Consider the following 18,577-nt stretch of genomic DNA (forward strand, 5'->3'; position numbering starts at 1 on the left):
GCGGCTGCTCAGCTCGGGCTGGACTCGAACCGCTGTTGCTCAGAGCTCAAACTCTTGAGCGAGCTCTTAACCAACTGAGCCACTCGGCTGGCCCCCAGCCTCTGCTGATTTTGAAGACGGAGGGAGGGGCCACGAGCCAAGAAATGGGGGAGGGGAAAAAGCAAGAAAATGGATTCACTCCTAGAGCCTCCAGAAAGAATTTAGCCCTGTGGACACCTTGATTTCAGCCCAGTGAGATCTGCGTAGGCCTTCTGACCTCCAGAACTGGAGAAAATAAATTCATCTTGTTTAAAGCCACCACACTTGTGGTTATTTGTTACCTCAACAACAGAAGACTCAATCACTACTAAAAAGCAGTACAGTAGAGGTTTTGAATATAGGATCTGAAAATGGAACAAGACTTCAATTTCAATTCAACCACTTACTAACCATGACGTTTCGGGCAAGTACCTTGACTTCTCTGAAGCTTAATTTACTCTGGTTAAATGACACGCAGTCCTTGAAAGCCTAACTGAAGGATTAAGTATAGCTGGCACCTAGCACTGTTATAACTGTCCCAGGTTCCTAGAAGAGGACAAGGCTCATCAATGCTGGTGTCTTCTGTGGTGCTCTGGGCCAGCCCAGGAGGTCCACTCTGACCTTGAGACTTCCATGAAGCTCTAGGGTAGAGACGACCATGCTGATATTTCCCTCTGCTAATAACTTGGCATATGAAACGCTTTGTCCTGAGGTCACTAATCTACCTGTTCACGGTCTGTATATGCCTGATGAACTCATGATTAACCTCAGGCTTATTCCTGCCATTAAGACCAAGGAGAGATTTCTCATGTGAGTTCTCCACACCTTCAAGCAGAGACATATGTTTTATGAGCCAGTGGACTCACACCCATGGAGATAGACCAAGGCATTTCGGCAGATCCCTCCCTACATGTGGTCCCCGTAGGATGCCCACTGCTGGTGTGGCTGACATCAGGAAGTGCTGTCCACACCCTAACAAGGAAGTGTCGCATTGTGATATGTATGACCAGAGAAAGGAAATGAAGTCTAATCACTGTAGGAAAACATAGGCGATTTCTAGACATGATCCCAAATGTTGCCTGGCCTCCTTCAGTGAAACCTTGCTTCTCTGGAGGTTCTCAAAAGATGAAAAAATAAAATTACATAGGCTTTCTTGACTTTGATGATTTGAAAAACTCCCCCACCACTTGCCCCCACTCCCAGAAGGACAAGCACTAAACAGCTCTGTGGTGCCTGCACCCCAAGCTCCAAGCTCTGCTCAGCGAAATGCTAATTTACCTTCCACACGTTAAAGGAGCCCAGTTTCTGCTGCCCTGGGAGGGCGCAGGGGGGAAAGGGGAAGGCAAATGGATGTCTGAATAGCTAAAAGCCTACACTTGCACAAACAGACTTTAAGCACAAACATATGAAAATTAGATCCCCTATTAATCTTTAATAGGGTTGCAGATTTCCTAAGGAAAATTATGCTCCATAGGAAATATACACTAGGCCACTTTTCTTTCAGGCAAGTTGTTTTAAGGTCAACAGAGACTCTGAGCTCAGCGAACACCTAGTTCCTAATATCTTCCTTCCTAGATGGGGCGTTGCTCAGGGGACACAGAATTGTGGTGTTACATGTCAAAAGAATAAATCCCTTATTCCACTGTCATCAGGTGATCATTTCCCCCTTTTCAGTAAATCCTTAACTCTTCTTTGTAATGCCTTCTCCTGTTTAACGTCCTTTTGTCAATAGCACCCTCCCGCCCCCTCCGCCCCTCCCTAGCCCCATTCTCTACATTTTACCTGAAGCTCTCAGCTAAATTTAAAACTACAGTCCTCCCTTTTTTCATCAGGGCAGAGGAGCTGATTTACATTGTCCACTCAAGCCATCTGAATAATAAACTGTCCCCCTCAACCAGGTGTTGTTAAGGCTTACTTTGACCCATTCACAGTGATCTCAAGGGTCCCCTTTGAGGCCTCTCCCCAACTCCCCTCTCTGGCTCTGAGCCTCAAGGGAGGCGCCAACTTCAGCCTTTCTGCCCACACCTCCTCTCCATCACTTTCTATTTTATGTCTTCACTTTGCTAAGAGTCTTGCCTTCATCATGATAAGGTGAGCACTTCGGATTATGCCCAGCATAAAGCAGATGTTCAGTAAATATTTGTTGAATCAGAGAATGAATGAATGGGTGAATGAATGGATGAATGAATGAATGTGAGTGCCATGTACTATGGCTCCAATCACCTACAGATCAATACTCACCACAAGCATCTTGGTGTTACAGGTTCGGCACAGACGAGAAACAGCAGCCGTGTCTAATTGCTCCAGACCCTGCACTAACAGCTACATTTACTTAGAGTCAGGCACTGTGCCCGATGTGTCACAGGCCTGTGTCATCTCACAGCCAATAACCTGACCATCCAGGTAAGCTTCGTTTACAGTGGAAGACACTTGGATTCAGAAAGGTCAACATTCAGCCGAAGTCCTACAGCGGGTAAGAGTTAAGAGTCCTATTTTGAAAAGAAGACCACAGAGCCTCAAACTCATATGTACCCGCAACAGCACCGCAAGAAATATTAACGCTTGATTTTTAAATTTTAGTTCCTGGATTGTTGCTGCCATTTTGATGTGCACTATGTGCTCGAGAAGCCAAAATCTGATTTAAGTGGATATGAATAATATTGACTAGGCCCAAGAAACTGGAATAACAGAATTAGCGGGCATCCTTTTTGTTTACTAGTGCTCGCAGTTTACAAACATAAAAATATAATATCTGTTGTTACCCCAGCCACAATTGTGCTGACTCTCCTGTGTCCCCTCCTCAGTCTCAGGGTCCTACAGGGCCCCTCTGGTGGCCACTCCTTCTCAACCTCAGCTCTGCAGATCCCTCTGAGAGCTCGGTGAGGCCCATCAGCCTGGGTCACCTACTCAACAGTCCCTCAGGCAGTGACTCTCCAGGTGTGGACCCCAGACCAGCGGCAGCATCACTGGCAGTGCTGTACAGAGGCAAATTAGGAGGCCCCACCCCAGACCTCAGGAATCTGACACCCATGCAGGCTAGAGTTGGGGCACCACTGCCCTAGAGCGATGGCACCTGGGAGAAGCCCCTGACCCCACCCCTTGTGTCTGCGCATGAACATTCTATGCTGATAGCACACTCACGCCTGACCCTCAGGCCACTGCAAAGCACCTGGCATTCTAGTGCTGCTGACTCAGTGAGTGAACCAACCACCAGCCAGTACGCTAAGCAAAACGCAAACTTTCTAAACCAGAAACCTTATTTGTAGCTGAAAAGGTTTCCACCTGAATTTTGGAACCTGGAACACGGAAGAGGTGTTTTCCATTTGCTTTCATCTATTTCCACAGAAAGGTTTTCTGGCAGGACAGTGTCAAGGTCCTTGGCTAGACTGAACATTCCAGAGAGATGGCATTCCGTCTCCCCTGACCCCCAGCCTCAGAAGTTCAAAGCTGTTAGATGGAGCCAGCTAACTCTCCAACAGGAATTCCAACTGCTGGGTGCTCAAAGGCATCTCGAACTTCCAGATGGCTGGCATTTCCGATTCTAAGCGTTGTCCCTGGCCCGATGTCATTATAATCCTTCAGCTCTTACGGGGTAAATGGTCACGGTGCAGGAGGAGTAGAGCAGGGCTGCCCCTGAGATGGCTCACATCAAGGGGCGCTACCCCACCCCACATTCCAAGGAGCACAGGTTTCCCTGTGACACTCTCCCCAAGGTGCTACCTAAGAGAAATGTGCCACCGAGTCCTTCTGGACACAAAGGATTGTCATCCCTCAGCCCAGAGTTCTGCCTGGCCGAGCTGAAGACGATGCTAAAATCCTTTGCCGTGCCAAGAAAGAGAAGGAAGGGCTGTCTGTTGGAAGGGCATCTCTCAGAGCCAGAAACCAAGCTGGGTCAGACACTCCAGCAGTCACGTGGCCCCACAGTGATGGCTGGTGGGACGCTCAGCAGTTCTGGAATTCTCAGTACCCATTTCCACTTGGAAGGGCTCTGGCATCGGACTCCCGCTGACATCCCACAGAGTCGCCACCCTGACCTGCTGGCATCCTACAGCCTGGTCATCCTGACTTGCTGGAATTGGACAGGATGAGTGCAAGGCAGCCACACACACCCAGACTGTCTTAGTTCAAGGGCACTGTGGGAACATTTGTGCACACACATGTCTTCTAGCCCGAGATTATTCTGGTCCTTCTAGTGCAGCTATTCTCAAAGTAAGGTCCCGGGACCCTGGCAATCTCAAAGAGCCTTTTAGGGTCTGTGAGGTCAAAACTGTTTTCCTAGCCATAGTAAGTTATTTACCTTTCTCACTCTCATTCTGTTGCGAGAGTGCAATGGGGTTCTTCCAAAGGCCAAAAGACATGGGATACTGCAACAGACTGAATGCCAAAGCAGATAGAAGAAGCCAGGCATCTTCTGGTCAGATGCCAGATTGTCAAAATGTAAAAGAATGCCACACTTCTCCTTTCCAAGACTTTTTTGTTAATGAAAATATAGTGGCTCTTAATAAAAATAGATTCTGTTTTTTATAGACACATGTAATGTGCTTCTGGTATTATCTTTAAATGAAGTAATCAATATATGTAAATATTTCTCCCTCTTTAATTCCCAAAATAATATGTATCAATAGATTTATCCCACATAAACAAACGCCCTTTGGGATCCTCAGTAAATTTTAAGGGTGTAAAGGAGTCCTGGACCCAAAGAGTTTGAAAACCACTGTTTTAATGAGAAGTGAAATATGTTTGGTGAGGGGCACTTAAGCCCTATCTTGTCAAGATCCAAAGGTCTCTTATTTAAAAAATTTTTGTTTTAAAATGAATAAATAAAGCGAGAAAACAAAGTCACCTTCAGACTCCAATACTAGACACCCAGAGTGTCTTTGGAAAATCATGCGGGCGGTCAGCAAGATACACACACTTTGTACCCGAGGCCGGCAGCAAGGCGCACAGACCCGGCTCTGCGGCCCGACAGACCCTCTGGGTTTCCGTCCCTCTGGCAGCACTTGGGCGGCTGCAGAGGCTGCTCAAGATCACACTTCGTCATCCGGGAAACGGGGAGGATACAACAGCCCCCACTCCCGTGGTTGTTGTGAAGCGCTCAGCACTGTGCCTGGCGCACAGTAAATGTCAAGTAAATGTCACTCTCCCGTCATCCTCCTCATCACTGTCACCGTCACGCACACGTTCCTGTCACCATGTCCCTGGCTCTGCAGATTTGGGGCTCTTGGGTCCTGTACGACGAGCCACTCTGCCTCCGGTTGTGGCTGGCTTCCTAGCGGGGTAATCAGATGACTCACAGAACCACCCAGAAGGAAGGCAGGTGCAGGTTCGGTGGCACTGACTCAGTGCCTGCCCTTTGCTGGGTGGCACAGGCCACTGACTCAGACACAAGCACCTCTAAGAACCCTTTATTCACAGTTGCTCCGGGTCACTGAGGCAGCACGTGCTCCAACAGGCTGCCAGGCGTCCCCCCACATCCTATTCAGTCCAAACAATAGTGAATCTACGACTCCAGGCCCCACAAATTCGCGGCCAGCTCCTTTGACATCTTCCTGTGTGTATCTTTGTGTATCAATAATTGTCTATTCTGGACAAGAATGTTCTTGAGATGACACATGCTCCAACCACCTCTGGACTTTGTCTGCCCCCTCCTCCATCCCCCAGTTTTCCCCAATGGTACAAAACAGAAAAGCCGGTGATGCGTAAAGCTTAGCAACATGGCCTCACATAACGGGCTGACATTTCCACATGCTGTTTAATGCCGTGGGTGCGGACAAGTGTAAAGCAGTAAGAATCTACCCCCTCCACCCACAAGCCCTACTTTTAAGGTCTCTGTCTGCTATTGGGGGGAAATGCTACATTTGGAATCTTAAGCTTTCTTTGTCCTCTCTGATAAAAACTTACGCAAAGAGTAAGGGAGGAGGGACAGACCGTTTTCTGTGTTCGGTGGCAGGCACTGAGCTGATGCATTTGCACAGACACCTCATTTAATCGTCACAGCTGCCCTGTGAAGATGGAGTCATTACCTCCATTTATAGATGTGAAACTGAGGCCTTGATCTGCCCACATTCTAGAACTCCCTGAACCAGGATGTGAGCCCAGATCTGCTTCACTCACAAATACACTAACAGCTACTAGGGAAGGAAAGCAAAAAAAAAAAAGAAAAAATATGTCCCAACTCCAGCTTGAGGTGGTACTTCTCATAATCATTGTTCTTCTAAATTCTTGTTTTTCCTGGATACAACATTTTCTGCATAATTAATTGCTTTCGGAAATTACAGAGCAATTTCCCACTCACTGAGTTGGAAATGCCCACAGAAATGGAAATGCCAACGTGACTGCAGGGTTCTTCACTTGTGGTGATGCCTGGGTGGGGGTCTGGAGTCGCCTGGGTGGAACAGAACTCCAAGCTCGGCTGTGAGACCTGGGCACTAATTATACATGAGAGCTACCCAGCAACTGAGGCGGCAGATGTCCCCGCCCAGAACAGACTGCTCTGGGTCACAGGCTATGGGTGCTGGCCAGCATGGATGAGGGGGCAGCCCCGTAGGAATACTGGGGTCTCCCTTTTCCCCATTCTTTTGAACCCATCCTTGATCAGTGGATAAAACACATTTCAGCTGTATGAAATGGAAGCATCCTCTGCCCTTTAAATTAAAGAGAGAGAGAGAGAGAGAGAGAGAGAGAGAGAGAGAGAGAGAGAGAGATAGTAAAATCTATGTTTACGTCTAGGCTTGAAAGGGAAGCTAATTTTCCCCTGCCTATGAACTCTGTGGGTCCTAGGTCACAACATGGCCTCCGGGCGGAGCAGAAGGGACCCCTCTGAAGAGGAACCAGCTGCACTGAGCAGCAGGGAGGATCAACTGGGGTCTCTCTCAGCTGCCCCCAGTCTTAGATAAGATGGTCTGAAGTCTAGGGTCCTAGACACTCCCCTTTAAGTCCTCACCCACCCCTACTTCAGCACTTCCGGGAATGACTCTGGGTCTCTGGCCCACTGCACCTCTTCCTAGCATAGCACTCACGATGCAATCCACAAAATAGAGGCTTTCCTATGATTAATGAAATGGCCACAGGGCAAGGAGAAGGTAGGTAGGCAAACACCTGGAAGACCCCAACCTGGTGACATAACCATGGATTATTTAAGGCTGGTTGTCACTCTGTGACAGCAAAGAATTCATCTCCCGTGAGATACACAGCCAGGTCCCTGATATCTGCTGCTTTGGGGTAGGTGAGGGTTGAGGACGCTGAACTCCAATGATGGTTCAGCAGGGAGTTACCGAGTCCAACCAGGTGAGCGGGGGCTGCTGGAAACAGGCACGTGATTCACACATCTAGGACCCCCAGGGTCTAAGAGACTGAGCTCAAAAAATGTGATTGAGTTCATAACAATAATAAAAACTCAGTGTGGTCTGGGAGGATTCTTTTCCTGTTTGAAGAAACGCCATGTGCAATCACTAAGGTGTCACAGAGAAACCCGTCTAGAATAAGCAATGAGTGCTCAAAGGGAAATTAGATAAAATAAGAGCTTAATGAGCATGTATTACCTGAGTAGTTTTTTCTTTTTAAACGACTCTAAGAGGCCCTGATGGACATTATGTCCTAATGCTCTGTGAAAACTGTCTTTAAAGCTGCTGCTGTCTTAGCCACTGAGCCGTAAAGAGCGTCTGGATTCAGAGGCTGGCTGGGATTATCATTCTGCCTGTCTGGAACTAAAGGCAGTAAGGCTGAACAGTGTAAGAACATTGTATTCTTGTCACAAAAGACAATCATTTGGAAGTAGTGACAGAAACCAGGTTTCAGACTCAGCAACACCAGGTTGGTTCCCAAATCCTCAACATAGGAGCTGGGCACTCCTGGGCTTATCACTCCAACTGGTCGACCCTGTGCATGGTGGCTGGGCTGATTCAAGATCACATCTGTGGGCTGTGGAACCCAGTGCTGCTCACGGTCAAAACCCAGCCTACAGGTTGTGGTTTACCCCCCACACTTTCCTCAAGCCCCCAGCCCAGGCCTCTGTCCCATTACTGTCACACCTGCTCTCTTCCATGCTGTTCATCCTTCCAGCCCAGCTCAGATGTGAGCTTCTCTGGAAGCCTCGCTGACATGCCAGGTGGAGTTGCCTCTTCTCCCGAAGCACTTTGTACCTTCCTGACCACGGACTGCCACACCATGCTGTCATGATTGTGTGTATGACTGCCTTCCTCTCTGCACTGCAGGTGAGAAGACTGGCCTTTATTCCTGGCACAGTAACTTCAGGATGGATGGATGGATGGATGGATGGATGGATGGATGGATGGATGGATGGTAGATGGATGGATGGTAGATGGATGGATAGTGGATGAATGGATGAAAGGATGACAGATGGATGGATGGACGGATGGATGGATGGTGGATGAATGGATGGATGATGGATGGATAGACAAACAGATAGGTGAATACATGGATGAAAAGACAGATCGTGGATGAATGGAGGGATGGACAGATAGAGTTCCTGTGTACTAAAGCCAGTTTCACTCTGAGTTTTCCTCCTCCGCCCTCTGAGTTACAGACACTGATGTCCACCACCCCTTAATCCTAAGATTCTATTCCCCATTGGCTTTGTTGAGGTCTTTGCTTGGTTCTCCAACTCTCCAACTTCCTACCTCTCTCAGGCCTCTTCAGACGTTTTCACCATAAACCTGGTGTTCCCAAGGGTTCAGTCTTTAGCTTATCTCTCTTCTCACCTACTTTCCCTGGGGAATAAATCCTAACATCCATTTTCAACAACTTCTGTGCTGATGATTCTACCCCTATATCCCAGCCCCTTCTCTGAGATTCATTGATGTTTTAAATTTATTCATTCGTTTACTCATTCCGCAAATATTTAGTAAGTAAGAATATTGTCTGAGCACAGTTTTAGGCACTTGGCATATATCACAGATAGAGACTCCTGACTGTGGACCTTATATCCCAGTGTAGAAAAGAAGAAAACAATGATCAAAACAAATAAGTAAATTATATAGTATGTTAGAAGGTGATACATGCTTTAAAATAAAAGAGAGCTGAATGGGGGGACTGGGAGTGTGTGTGGGCTTACGTATTAAATAGGGAAGCCAGTGTGATCCTCAGTAAGATGAGATTTAAGGAGACTTGGAGGTAAGAGAGTTTACCTGGGAGTACCTGGGGCAAGACTGGTCCTGGCAGAGGGAAGAGCTAGAGCAAAGGCCTGATGGCAGGACATGTCTGGTGCATTTGAGAACCAGCAAGGGGACCCATGTGGCAGGAGCAGAGGGAGCAGAGGCAGGATGGCCGGAGAAGAGACCAGACAGGTAAGGGTAAGGGGGCAGTTTATGTTGGGCTTTAGGGCCATTGAAAGGACTGTGCCTTCACCTCCTAGTACCTGAGCCTTCTATCTCCATGCAGACATCCTTGTGCACTGCACACCTGCCTTGTTTCTCCAAGCCCAGTACTCCTTCCTTGCCTCTGCTGACCCTGGCTTCTACTGTGCCATGGCCTACACTTGGCCTTCGGCCTCAGTGCCTGGTCAGGAATGAGTACATGATCTAAGCAAGGCTAATCAACGTCCTTAACTGGGATTTTTCTAACGAGTTTCAGTGGGGGGAAGAGCCTCTATCTCTTTGATCATGAGGTGATAGGATATGTGCATGGAGCTGCTGGTGGCAGCACTCACCAAGAAATAGGATAAGAGCAGGAAACAGACAAGCAGAGGGGAGCAGAGGGGTGCAGTTAAAGTGACACCGAGCCCTCAGTCCTAGCCATGTCTGACTACCCTCCCACCCCAGTCCCATGAGTTAATGCAACCTCCCTCTTTAGATCTAGTAAGCCTAAGCTAGGTTTCCATCACGAATCAAAAAAGTCCAGATGAACACATTCTTCAAACGTAGCATGGCCAAAACAATTCATGATCTTCTTCCCCTGTCTCCACCCCAAGAGACCAGTCTGTACCTCTTTCCTCTGTTCCTGAACCTAGCTACGAACGCCATCATCTGCAGGGTTTCCAGGCCGTAGAGGCCCATATTATTCTCTGTCTATGTCAGGTGCTCAATAAATCACCAAGTTCTCCTCTCCACAGTGCCCATCAAGCTTCCCAACTTTCACCAGGTTCCCCTGGTCACCTTTCCTCTAGTGCACTGCAAGAACCCCCTAGCTGGCCTCCTGGCCTTGCCCCACTCCAGTCCTCCCTCCACACTGCCACCTGGGAGCTCTCTGAGGCCCAGCTGACCATGTCTCTCTTCTCTTATAAACCTTTGATGGATAAAATCTAACACTTCAACATGGCACTGGAGGCCCCCAACAGCTTGCCTTTATATCATATTGATTTTTCTCCTTCTGCCCCCAGGACAGTCCCTGGGCCCCACCTCCCATCCCCACCACTGCGTCTCCCCCAAATTGAGCACCTTCATTTTATTTGACTTTCCCTGCTTCTCACAAAGGCTGGGTCTGACTCTGGCTTCTGAGACCCTCCACTAGGACACCTTCTCCCCCAAGGAAACATGGAGAGCTCTGTTTGGGCTTCCTGGGTAGATTCAATCCTGTTCCTTTTCCATCTACTTTCGTGCTGAAAGACAGTAAGACAGTTCTGGTGCCAAGACTCCATCTGTCCACATGGATCTAACAACCAACAGAATGTTCCAATGTAAAGAAAAGGAATAGGGTTCTGTCTCAGGGCCAAGAGTGGCAAAAGTGACTTTGGTGAGGATATGGGCAGGTGACAGATGGGGTAAGGAAAATGAGGCAAGGACTCTGAGCTTGGGCAGGCATAGGTAATGGGCTGGAGAGGGGAGAATTCAGAGTAAATCTAGACAAGTGTTTTCTTTAGTGTCAGGCCCCAGCAGGAACAAATGGCTCCTCACACCCGCCTCTGCCAAAGAAGAGATAAGGTAAGAGATATGAGGCCACAAGATAGAGCAAGTTGTAGCAGGCTCCTGCCTGATTTACAGCTCAGGTTACCCCTGCAAGCCAGGGAGGTGGCGAGCTGGGTCCCACACTGCTTAGCTGGTGCTAACGGGCTGCATGTCTCATCTCAATGCACAGGCTGGGGTTTGGGACCTGGGAAATTCAACAAGAAGCATGCTCCTCCCCTCCACCTTCGGGTGTCAAGGACGAAGAGGCAGCAGCAGAGGTCAGAGGTCATCCTTGCCCTTCTCTTAGGATCTTAGGATAAACCCTCTGTTTGCACCCAGGAGTCCCCTGCAGGAGTTCAGGGAACCTCCAGCTCAGAGACAGGGTGGCAAGCAGCTCACACAGGTGGAGCACATTAAGAAAAAAAAAACAAACGAACCATTCAACACCCTGAATGCATTGCTAAAGACACCCGTGTAATCACTTGAAATGAAAACTGCTCAAATGAACTGGAAAATGTTTTACTTGTATTTTTCTCATATTCCCGAACCGCTCTTTCCATGGTTCAAAAGTTTGCATTGTCTAATTGCTGATTTCCATTTGTGAATGAATCAGTGTAAAATAAAATTAAGTGCCAAATTAATCTACCCATCTAGTTTTAGGCATTAATTATCCTCTGAGACATTTTCTCTCATGCTTGCCGCGTGTCAAGACAAGCCCGGATGTAGTGATGTCGACTCCAGTTTTCAGCTCAGGCATTTAGCCCAAACAGTGGAGGATGTCCTTGATCTCCAAGGTCCACAGTCCGCTGTGTGAAAGGGGTCTGATTACAGGCAAATAAACCATATTCCTCACCTTTTAAAGGCGCAGTAACACTGTCAGACCAAGTACGTTGCTGAAGCAGAAATGCGCCACATGGTTTTGTAACCTGTTTCCCCAATTGCCCCAGTTAACAAATTAAAAACACATTTCCTCTAAGTGTAACAGGGTCAGCCCCAGTGGAAAACGTGGTGCTGGCTAGGGAAGAACTTTCAAAATGACATATGCTATTCCTCTGGAGCTGCACCAAGGAGGCCTTCTTGGTTCTGCTAAAAACAACAACAACAGAAAACAAACACAAAAAACCCACAGATGTCTAGGATACAATTATAGGATCCTCTCAGTCCTTGGGGAAAGGTGGAACCATATACTTAGTGACTTGATCAAAAGCGCCATTCCTGGAAACTATGGAGACACAGAGGATGGGAACCAGGATGAGTGGCTTTATCTCCAGTGGGGTCAAGAAAGCCTTGGGGAAGGCTTGACCCCTTCCCTTTTGAGGTTTGGCATTATCTGAATCTTTCTTGAAGGAGTGAGATATCCATGATGAAGTACTATTTCACCCTTAAAAAGGAAGGAAATCCTGCCATATGCAACAACATGGACGAGCCTTGAGTGAAATCAGCCAGTCATAGAAGGGCAAATACTGTATGATTCCACTTATATGAGGTATCTAAATCATCAAACTCATGGAAGCAAAGCACCGAATTGTGGTTGCCAGGGGCTGGAGGGGGGGTGGGGTGGGAAGGAGAAGCAGGAGGCAGGAGCAGGGAGTTGCTGATCAATGGGTATGAAATTTCAGTTATGCAAGGTGAGTGAGTTCTAGAAATCTATAGGACAACATCATGCCGACTGCTAACAATACTATATTGTGCACTTAAACGAGGGTAGATCTCATGTTAAGTGTTCTTACCACAATAAAACTTTAAAAAGGAAGGAAGGAAGGGAGGGAGGGAGGAAAGAAGGAATGAAGGAAGGAAAGAAGGAAGGAAGGAAGGAAGGAAGGAAGGAAGGAAGGAAGGAAGGAAGGAAGGAAAAGCAAACAAATGCACCACTCAATTCCACCTATGGATGCATCGCCAGGAAACGGAGAGTCTGGGATACTATGTGTTCAGTTGGAGGGCTGTCTCTGGCTGGAACCCCTTAGCACCCAGCCCCCAGGGCAAAATGTCATACTTTGGGAAATGTGGCTATATACTGAGTATGAACCAAGAGTTGTTACCCTGGCACCCAAGAATGCAGGAAAGGGCACAGCCACTGAACCACCAAGTATCCTCCTGGCTGTTCTCAACAGCGACACCGTCTGGCAGCAGCTAAAGCCACAGGCAGGTAGGTGGGCTGGTCATTAGCCTCAGGCTCCCTCTTTGCTTGGCATTGGAGGCACAGTGAGTTTGGGGATATAACTGCAATTCTTAGACAAAAACAGCAAGGACCGTGTTCAAGAGGAAGACGCTGGAACTCTTGGTAATAAACAATAGTGGAGGCATCTGAGTGATCAATTAAAAAAATAAAAGAGATCTATGAACATATTTGCAGCACCCACTGCCACAGCTCAAAGGCTGGCCTTATTTTGGATATCAGAGTTTGGAGACAAGAAGGTAGAGCATAAGTTTAAATTATGTATATATAACAACGTGCACCGGGAATAAAGGTTTATACTTCCTTTACGGCCAAGCCCAGTCCTGACATCGTTCAGGTACTAAGGAAAGCAAGCAGAAGAAAACTGGCAAGGGAGACACTGTGCTTCCGAGGAAGAACGGGAGGCTTTTAAACTTCATCACACCCTTCTAATCATACGTCCACATTTGCTTTTCTGTAGACAAGCTTAGAGGCCCAAACCATCCAGTTCTCCCCTGTCCCCAACCACCCCAAGAGGAAAGGAACCTGTCCGCTTCCCTAAAAGGGAAAGGAAAAAAGACAAAGTCGAAAGGAAAAGCTAAAGTTGCATCTCCTCTGTTTGAAGGCACCGGGCAGGGGAGAGGCAGGTTTGGCGCAGAGGCGCTGCTGGACCCTGGGGGCAGGAAACCTGTGTGCTGCGAGTTGGAAAATAGTAAGTGCAAGTTGTAATGAGCTTGAGCAGCTCCTCAGTTGTGATGTTGAGATGGAAATGGAGCATTTGAAAGTGTCAGCTTTTGAAGAATATGGTTTGGGAGAAGCCACTTTCCTCCTTGCCATCCCTTCGCTTTGGAAATATTCAAATTAGGCTTGAAATCACCCATCAGCGGCACCCGCCTCCCTCCCTCTGGGTGGGGAAGGGTCAAAGCAAATGCAAGGTGAAGCCCCACGCAAGTCCTGGCTCCAGCTCATCCCAGCAGCTGCTCTGGGGAGTAGCAACTACAAGGGCCTCCCCAAGATGGATTGAGGGGGATGAAATAAAAGGCATAAAATTAAAGACAAGATTAATAAAATCTGATTTTAAAAAAAATCCTAAACACTGCTAGCCTACCTAGCAGCTTAAATTACATTTACCACAACTGACAGGGAGGGGGTAATCATGAGTAATAAGTCCAGGCTGTGGGAAGCAATTATGGGCTAAATGACGACAGCGAACACCAGGGGAAGTCGCTGATTCACCTTTCCGGGGAAGACTCAAGACGACAGGGTATAAAAGCCATCAATCACACCGAGACAGATTTCACTTGGTAGGAACCCTGGAGAGCCTAGGATCTGGATTTCCAAGCAGCTTCCGAGCTGTACCCAGAGCCAGAAACATGGCAGCAGCATAAAACCTCCCTCCAGTTGCACCGTGCAGCCCACCTCACCCACGCCTTTCTGCCTGGTGGCTGCTGTCACGTCCCAACCTTGGTGTGACCAGGCACAGTTAGTTAGTAGGCGAAGCCTGTCCTGCTGCCCCTTGCTCATTTCTGCCCCATCAGCTGAGGCCACGCTATGCTACCGGGGCTGCCTGGACACAAACGGTTCCTGGAACCTTCTTACCAGGTCGGCCTGAGCCCCCAAGTGGCATCTAAACCATCCTGTTACTGCAGGTTCTGCCTGCTATCTCCCCTAGAACACCCCGAGCTCCCAAACTCCCAGCTATTTCTCACGACAGCTTAGCACGAAAGCAATCTAATGTGATCAGTTCACACTAACCGGCTAAGGATTGTCTCTTTTTGGAAGAGCTGGCCAGGTAATTCAAATGAGCTGCTTAGGGTGGGCTTTCAGCCTGTGTAGGAGACATCGGGGACCTCCTCGGGACCTCATGTGCATGAGGTCTTCTCTTGTGAGAAGACAAGGAAAAGGCTCCATCCCATGCCCTCCCCCCATCTCCCAGCCACTGCCCAGTGGACACAAGGCTCCTTTCCTGCCCTGTACAGCTACTTCCTGGCTTGGACCCATCAGTGAACAGGGTCACGTCTTACTGTAGAGAGAGAGGAGCTGTATCCGTCTGGCTTCAAGCCAAGGGAGACCCAGGAAACCCAGTCCTGCTCCTAGAAGAGGGAGCCCTTCTGCTCAAAGATGAAAGGGTCCCAGGAGCTTGGATTTCAGATCCAGGGGACTTCAGGAGAGGTGACTTCAGAATGTCTGTTTCCTCCCATCGTACACGCCAAGCAGAGCTCCTATGGCTTTCCTCTTGCGTCCTGCTCCTCACTGCTTTCATCTCCAGCGGGGGTCCTGGTGACTGGCTTCCCGAGGTTATGGCTGCCTCCTGGAGGCCCTGCCTCTTCTGTAGGGCCCGTCTAGCACAACCATCCTGATTCTAGCCCACAGCTAAGAGGGTCTCGTGGAAAAGGGGCATGGGAGTAAGAGTCCTCGGAGAAGTTCACTGCAGGAACACCTGCCTCCTCCCAAGACCCGCTTGGTCACCTGAGCTCTCCCTCATAGAGCAGGTCACCTCCTTCCAACTTAAACAAAAAGGTGTCGGGACATTACTCTCAGAAAACCTTCAGCACGAGAGGGTTCTACAAATAATGAGGACTTTCATTTTTCCTTCGGTCACTATTAGAGCTAGTTTAAGGAAAGAATGGGATCAGATTCTACCAGAATAAAACTTAAATTGACCAGAACCTCGGCACACCAGAATCCTCAAAATATCATTTTTTCCCCTGCTCTTTAGACACGGGACATCTATAAAGAAATAGGTACATCACCACGCCCTCATCTGCTGGTCCACTGAATATTTACTGGGTGCATAGGATGCTGTCAGAGATGGTGTTTGAAGGCTCCTGGCTCTACCCTGGGGACAGAGTACAGGTGTTGTCAGCATGCTGCTGCCTCTGAACCTCCAGCCCTGGATCCAGTCTTCACATCCGTATGTGGCACCAACACTGCCTTAGGCTGCAGAGACTTACGTCTGCTCATCAACATACTTGCTTCGATCAGCAACTGAATGCAATCCTCAATTCAGTTAGAAGGATACACATCAAATTGCTGACAGTGACAGCTGGGGGCAAGTGAAAGCAGCATGAAGAAGGACCCTCTGTTTCCCTCCATCTCATTCTATATCTCTTTAAAAAAAAACAAACAAACAGAGAGGCTGTGTTCCTGGACTCCTTCAAACATTGAAATAAATTAGTAAATGGCCGAAAGGGACAAGGAAGAGACTGTTTTCAACAACACGGCCCAGGCTTAGCAAGGTTTCTGAGGGAGGCTGGGATTGGAAGCCTGGTTGAGGGGGAAGGTGCCCACTGTCCTTATTACAATCATGTCTAGGACTGACTGGCCCAGAACAGACCCAGGCATTCTGGAAGCTCTCCTCTTCAGGACTCGGCACAGCTCAGTCTTTCTGATCTCTTCCAGTTTTCTGACATTGATGGCCAAGAGCCTCTGTATCTCCAGCCCACCCTCTCCCATGACTTACTTCCCTCCTTGTGATGCCTGGCAGCATCTCAGGGCTTGCAGAGTGGGCATGTGCCTTCAGGCTCACCTGGCCTCTGGTGACCCTCTCAGCGTAGCTGTATTTACCTCATTCCAGCACCTCTCAAAGCTTCCCGGTTTAAAAGACGGGAACCTTCCCCAGCATAAGAGCCTGACCAGCTTCTGAAGAACCGCGTGTCAGACACAGGGGTCAGTTTCTGGCCAATCCCTTCCAGTGACTGCCCTCCCCTCCAGCCTCGTCCCCTGGTAGAAGCAAAGCGGGATCTTGGCCACGGAAGCAGCCACGAAGGCTCTCCCTGCCACCTCATTCATCACCCGGCTGCCGGGGGGCGCTTACCTGCAGATGTAATTTGTCTTGCAGGAGTCCTGCAGATTCAAACAGTTGGGCTTCTCCCTCTCCTCATAAGAGCACACGGGCACGATGGTCTGCCGTCGCCGCTCTGTGCAGGCGATGTCCCGGCAGGAGCAGAACAACATCCCGTAGCTGTGTTTGGCCGGGACCTTGTCGAAGAACTGGCGCAGGGCCTTGTGGCACTTGCGTCGGTTGCAGACTTCATTGGACATGCTGGTGGTACAGGGGGTGATGTACGCCGACCTGTACTTCTTACAGGTGTCGTCGAGGTTGCAGGCCTTGGCGGCATCTAGGCAGTTGTTCCCTTTGGGAATGTGCTCGACTGCAGAAGGAGACAAAGGCGGGCATGAGGACCGTGCGGGGCGCCTGGGCTGCTCACCCCGCCTGTTTTCATAGAGACCCTGCCTTCTACCTGGCAACACTGGGAGCCCTGATCAACGTTGTGTTTTGAAGCTAATAACAAGCTCGGGACAAGGAAGAAATATGAGGAGAACAAATGCCGGGAGCCCACAGCGAAACACAAGCTCCCAGCACTCTCTTAAATGTATAATTAGGAGGCATTGAGAGAGGCCAAAGCAGCTCAGGCACCTGCCCAACTACGTACAAACAAGGCAACAGGAGAAGAAGTTTCCAGCTCCTGGTTGGTAAACTGAAATTAGGATAAAAGAAAAAGAGCAACAAATTATATACTTGTTCATTATACAGTATATAAAATGATACGCTGAATGTAAGTATAATTGCCATGCAATCCTCCAGGAATATAATTATGTAATAAATGCATATAGTACATGCTAATTACTATATGATTACAGAGTAATTACATGGTTATTTGAGCCCAGAAGACAAAATATTATGCCAGGCTCTCTAAACAGGAAGAAGCAACGACGGCAAAGCTGTATTTAAAGTTCTAGCTCCCAGGCCATTGAGGAGAAAAAAAGAATTACATAGAAAGGTAAAAACCTCCATTTCCACTTACCACCTACAAAAGGTGGGATCTATGAGTATCGAGGTTGCAGACTAGAAACATTCTGATAGTATTTTGGATAGTATTTCAGTGGGTTCGCCAACCATGGGCCTTTGGAATCGCACAAAACACAGGCTGCCCTCTGCCCAAGCCCTCTGTGCCCGTGCTGTCAGAGACCCCAGGGCTGTCCTCTGCTGGGCTGCCCACCACGTGGCCTGGAGAAAGAGTCTGGTGGAGGCAGGGCCCACTGGGGTAGCTGGGTGGGCTGGCAGGGCCAGGCCCCGTGGGCAAAGTTAGAAGATGAGAGAACAAGGACAATTAAGCCCAGTCCCCATGATACAGGTATTTCCACAGGGACGGGAAGTGATGGAAAAACCTTTCAGAGCCAAGTGATAAGAATGGGCCCTGGAAAATCGATAATTAGGTGTGGTAGTGGCGCTCGGGCAACAGCAGCGAGGCAGCAAAGCATTGTGAGATTCAACCCTCAGCAAGTTGCCACTCAGGCCTCAGCCCCTCCTTGGATGTTGGGACCTCCTTCCATTCTCTTCATGCCCCCAGTCAACAGGAACCATGGAGGTGTTTAGGAAATTACAAGAGACTAGAGAATTGACAACAGACAAGACAGAATCCGGGTGGGTTGGGAGCCACTGAAACGGCACTGCATTTAGCGTACATCCAGAGGGCACACGGGATATTATTCAACCTTAAGAAAAAGAAGAGAATCCTGCCATATGCGACCACATCGATGAGCCTTGAGGACATTTTGC

The 18,577-nt window shown here is 48.6% G+C and overlaps 1 protein-coding gene across 6 annotated transcripts in view; it reads right to left on the reverse strand.

The window, feature by feature from the left end:
• Positions 1–18,577, reverse strand: part of GFRA1 (GDNF family receptor alpha 1) — a 198,356-nt gene that overhangs the window by 41,683 nt on the left and 138,096 nt on the right. For all 6 annotated transcript variants that reach the window (XM_019660118.1, XM_019660117.1, XM_019660114.1 and 3 more), the window contains one exon: positions 16,832–17,168. In XM_019660118.1, coding sequence (XP_019515663.1) covers positions 16,832–17,168 — 337 coding nt within the window. The remainder of the gene's footprint in view (positions 1–16,831; positions 17,169–18,577) is intronic.

This window comes from Hipposideros armiger, unplaced genomic scaffold, assembly GCF_001890085.2.
Source record: "Hipposideros armiger isolate ML-2016 unplaced genomic scaffold, ASM189008v1 scaffold_311, whole genome shotgun sequence".
Taxonomy (NCBI): domain Eukaryota; kingdom Metazoa; phylum Chordata; class Mammalia; order Chiroptera; family Hipposideridae; genus Hipposideros; species Hipposideros armiger.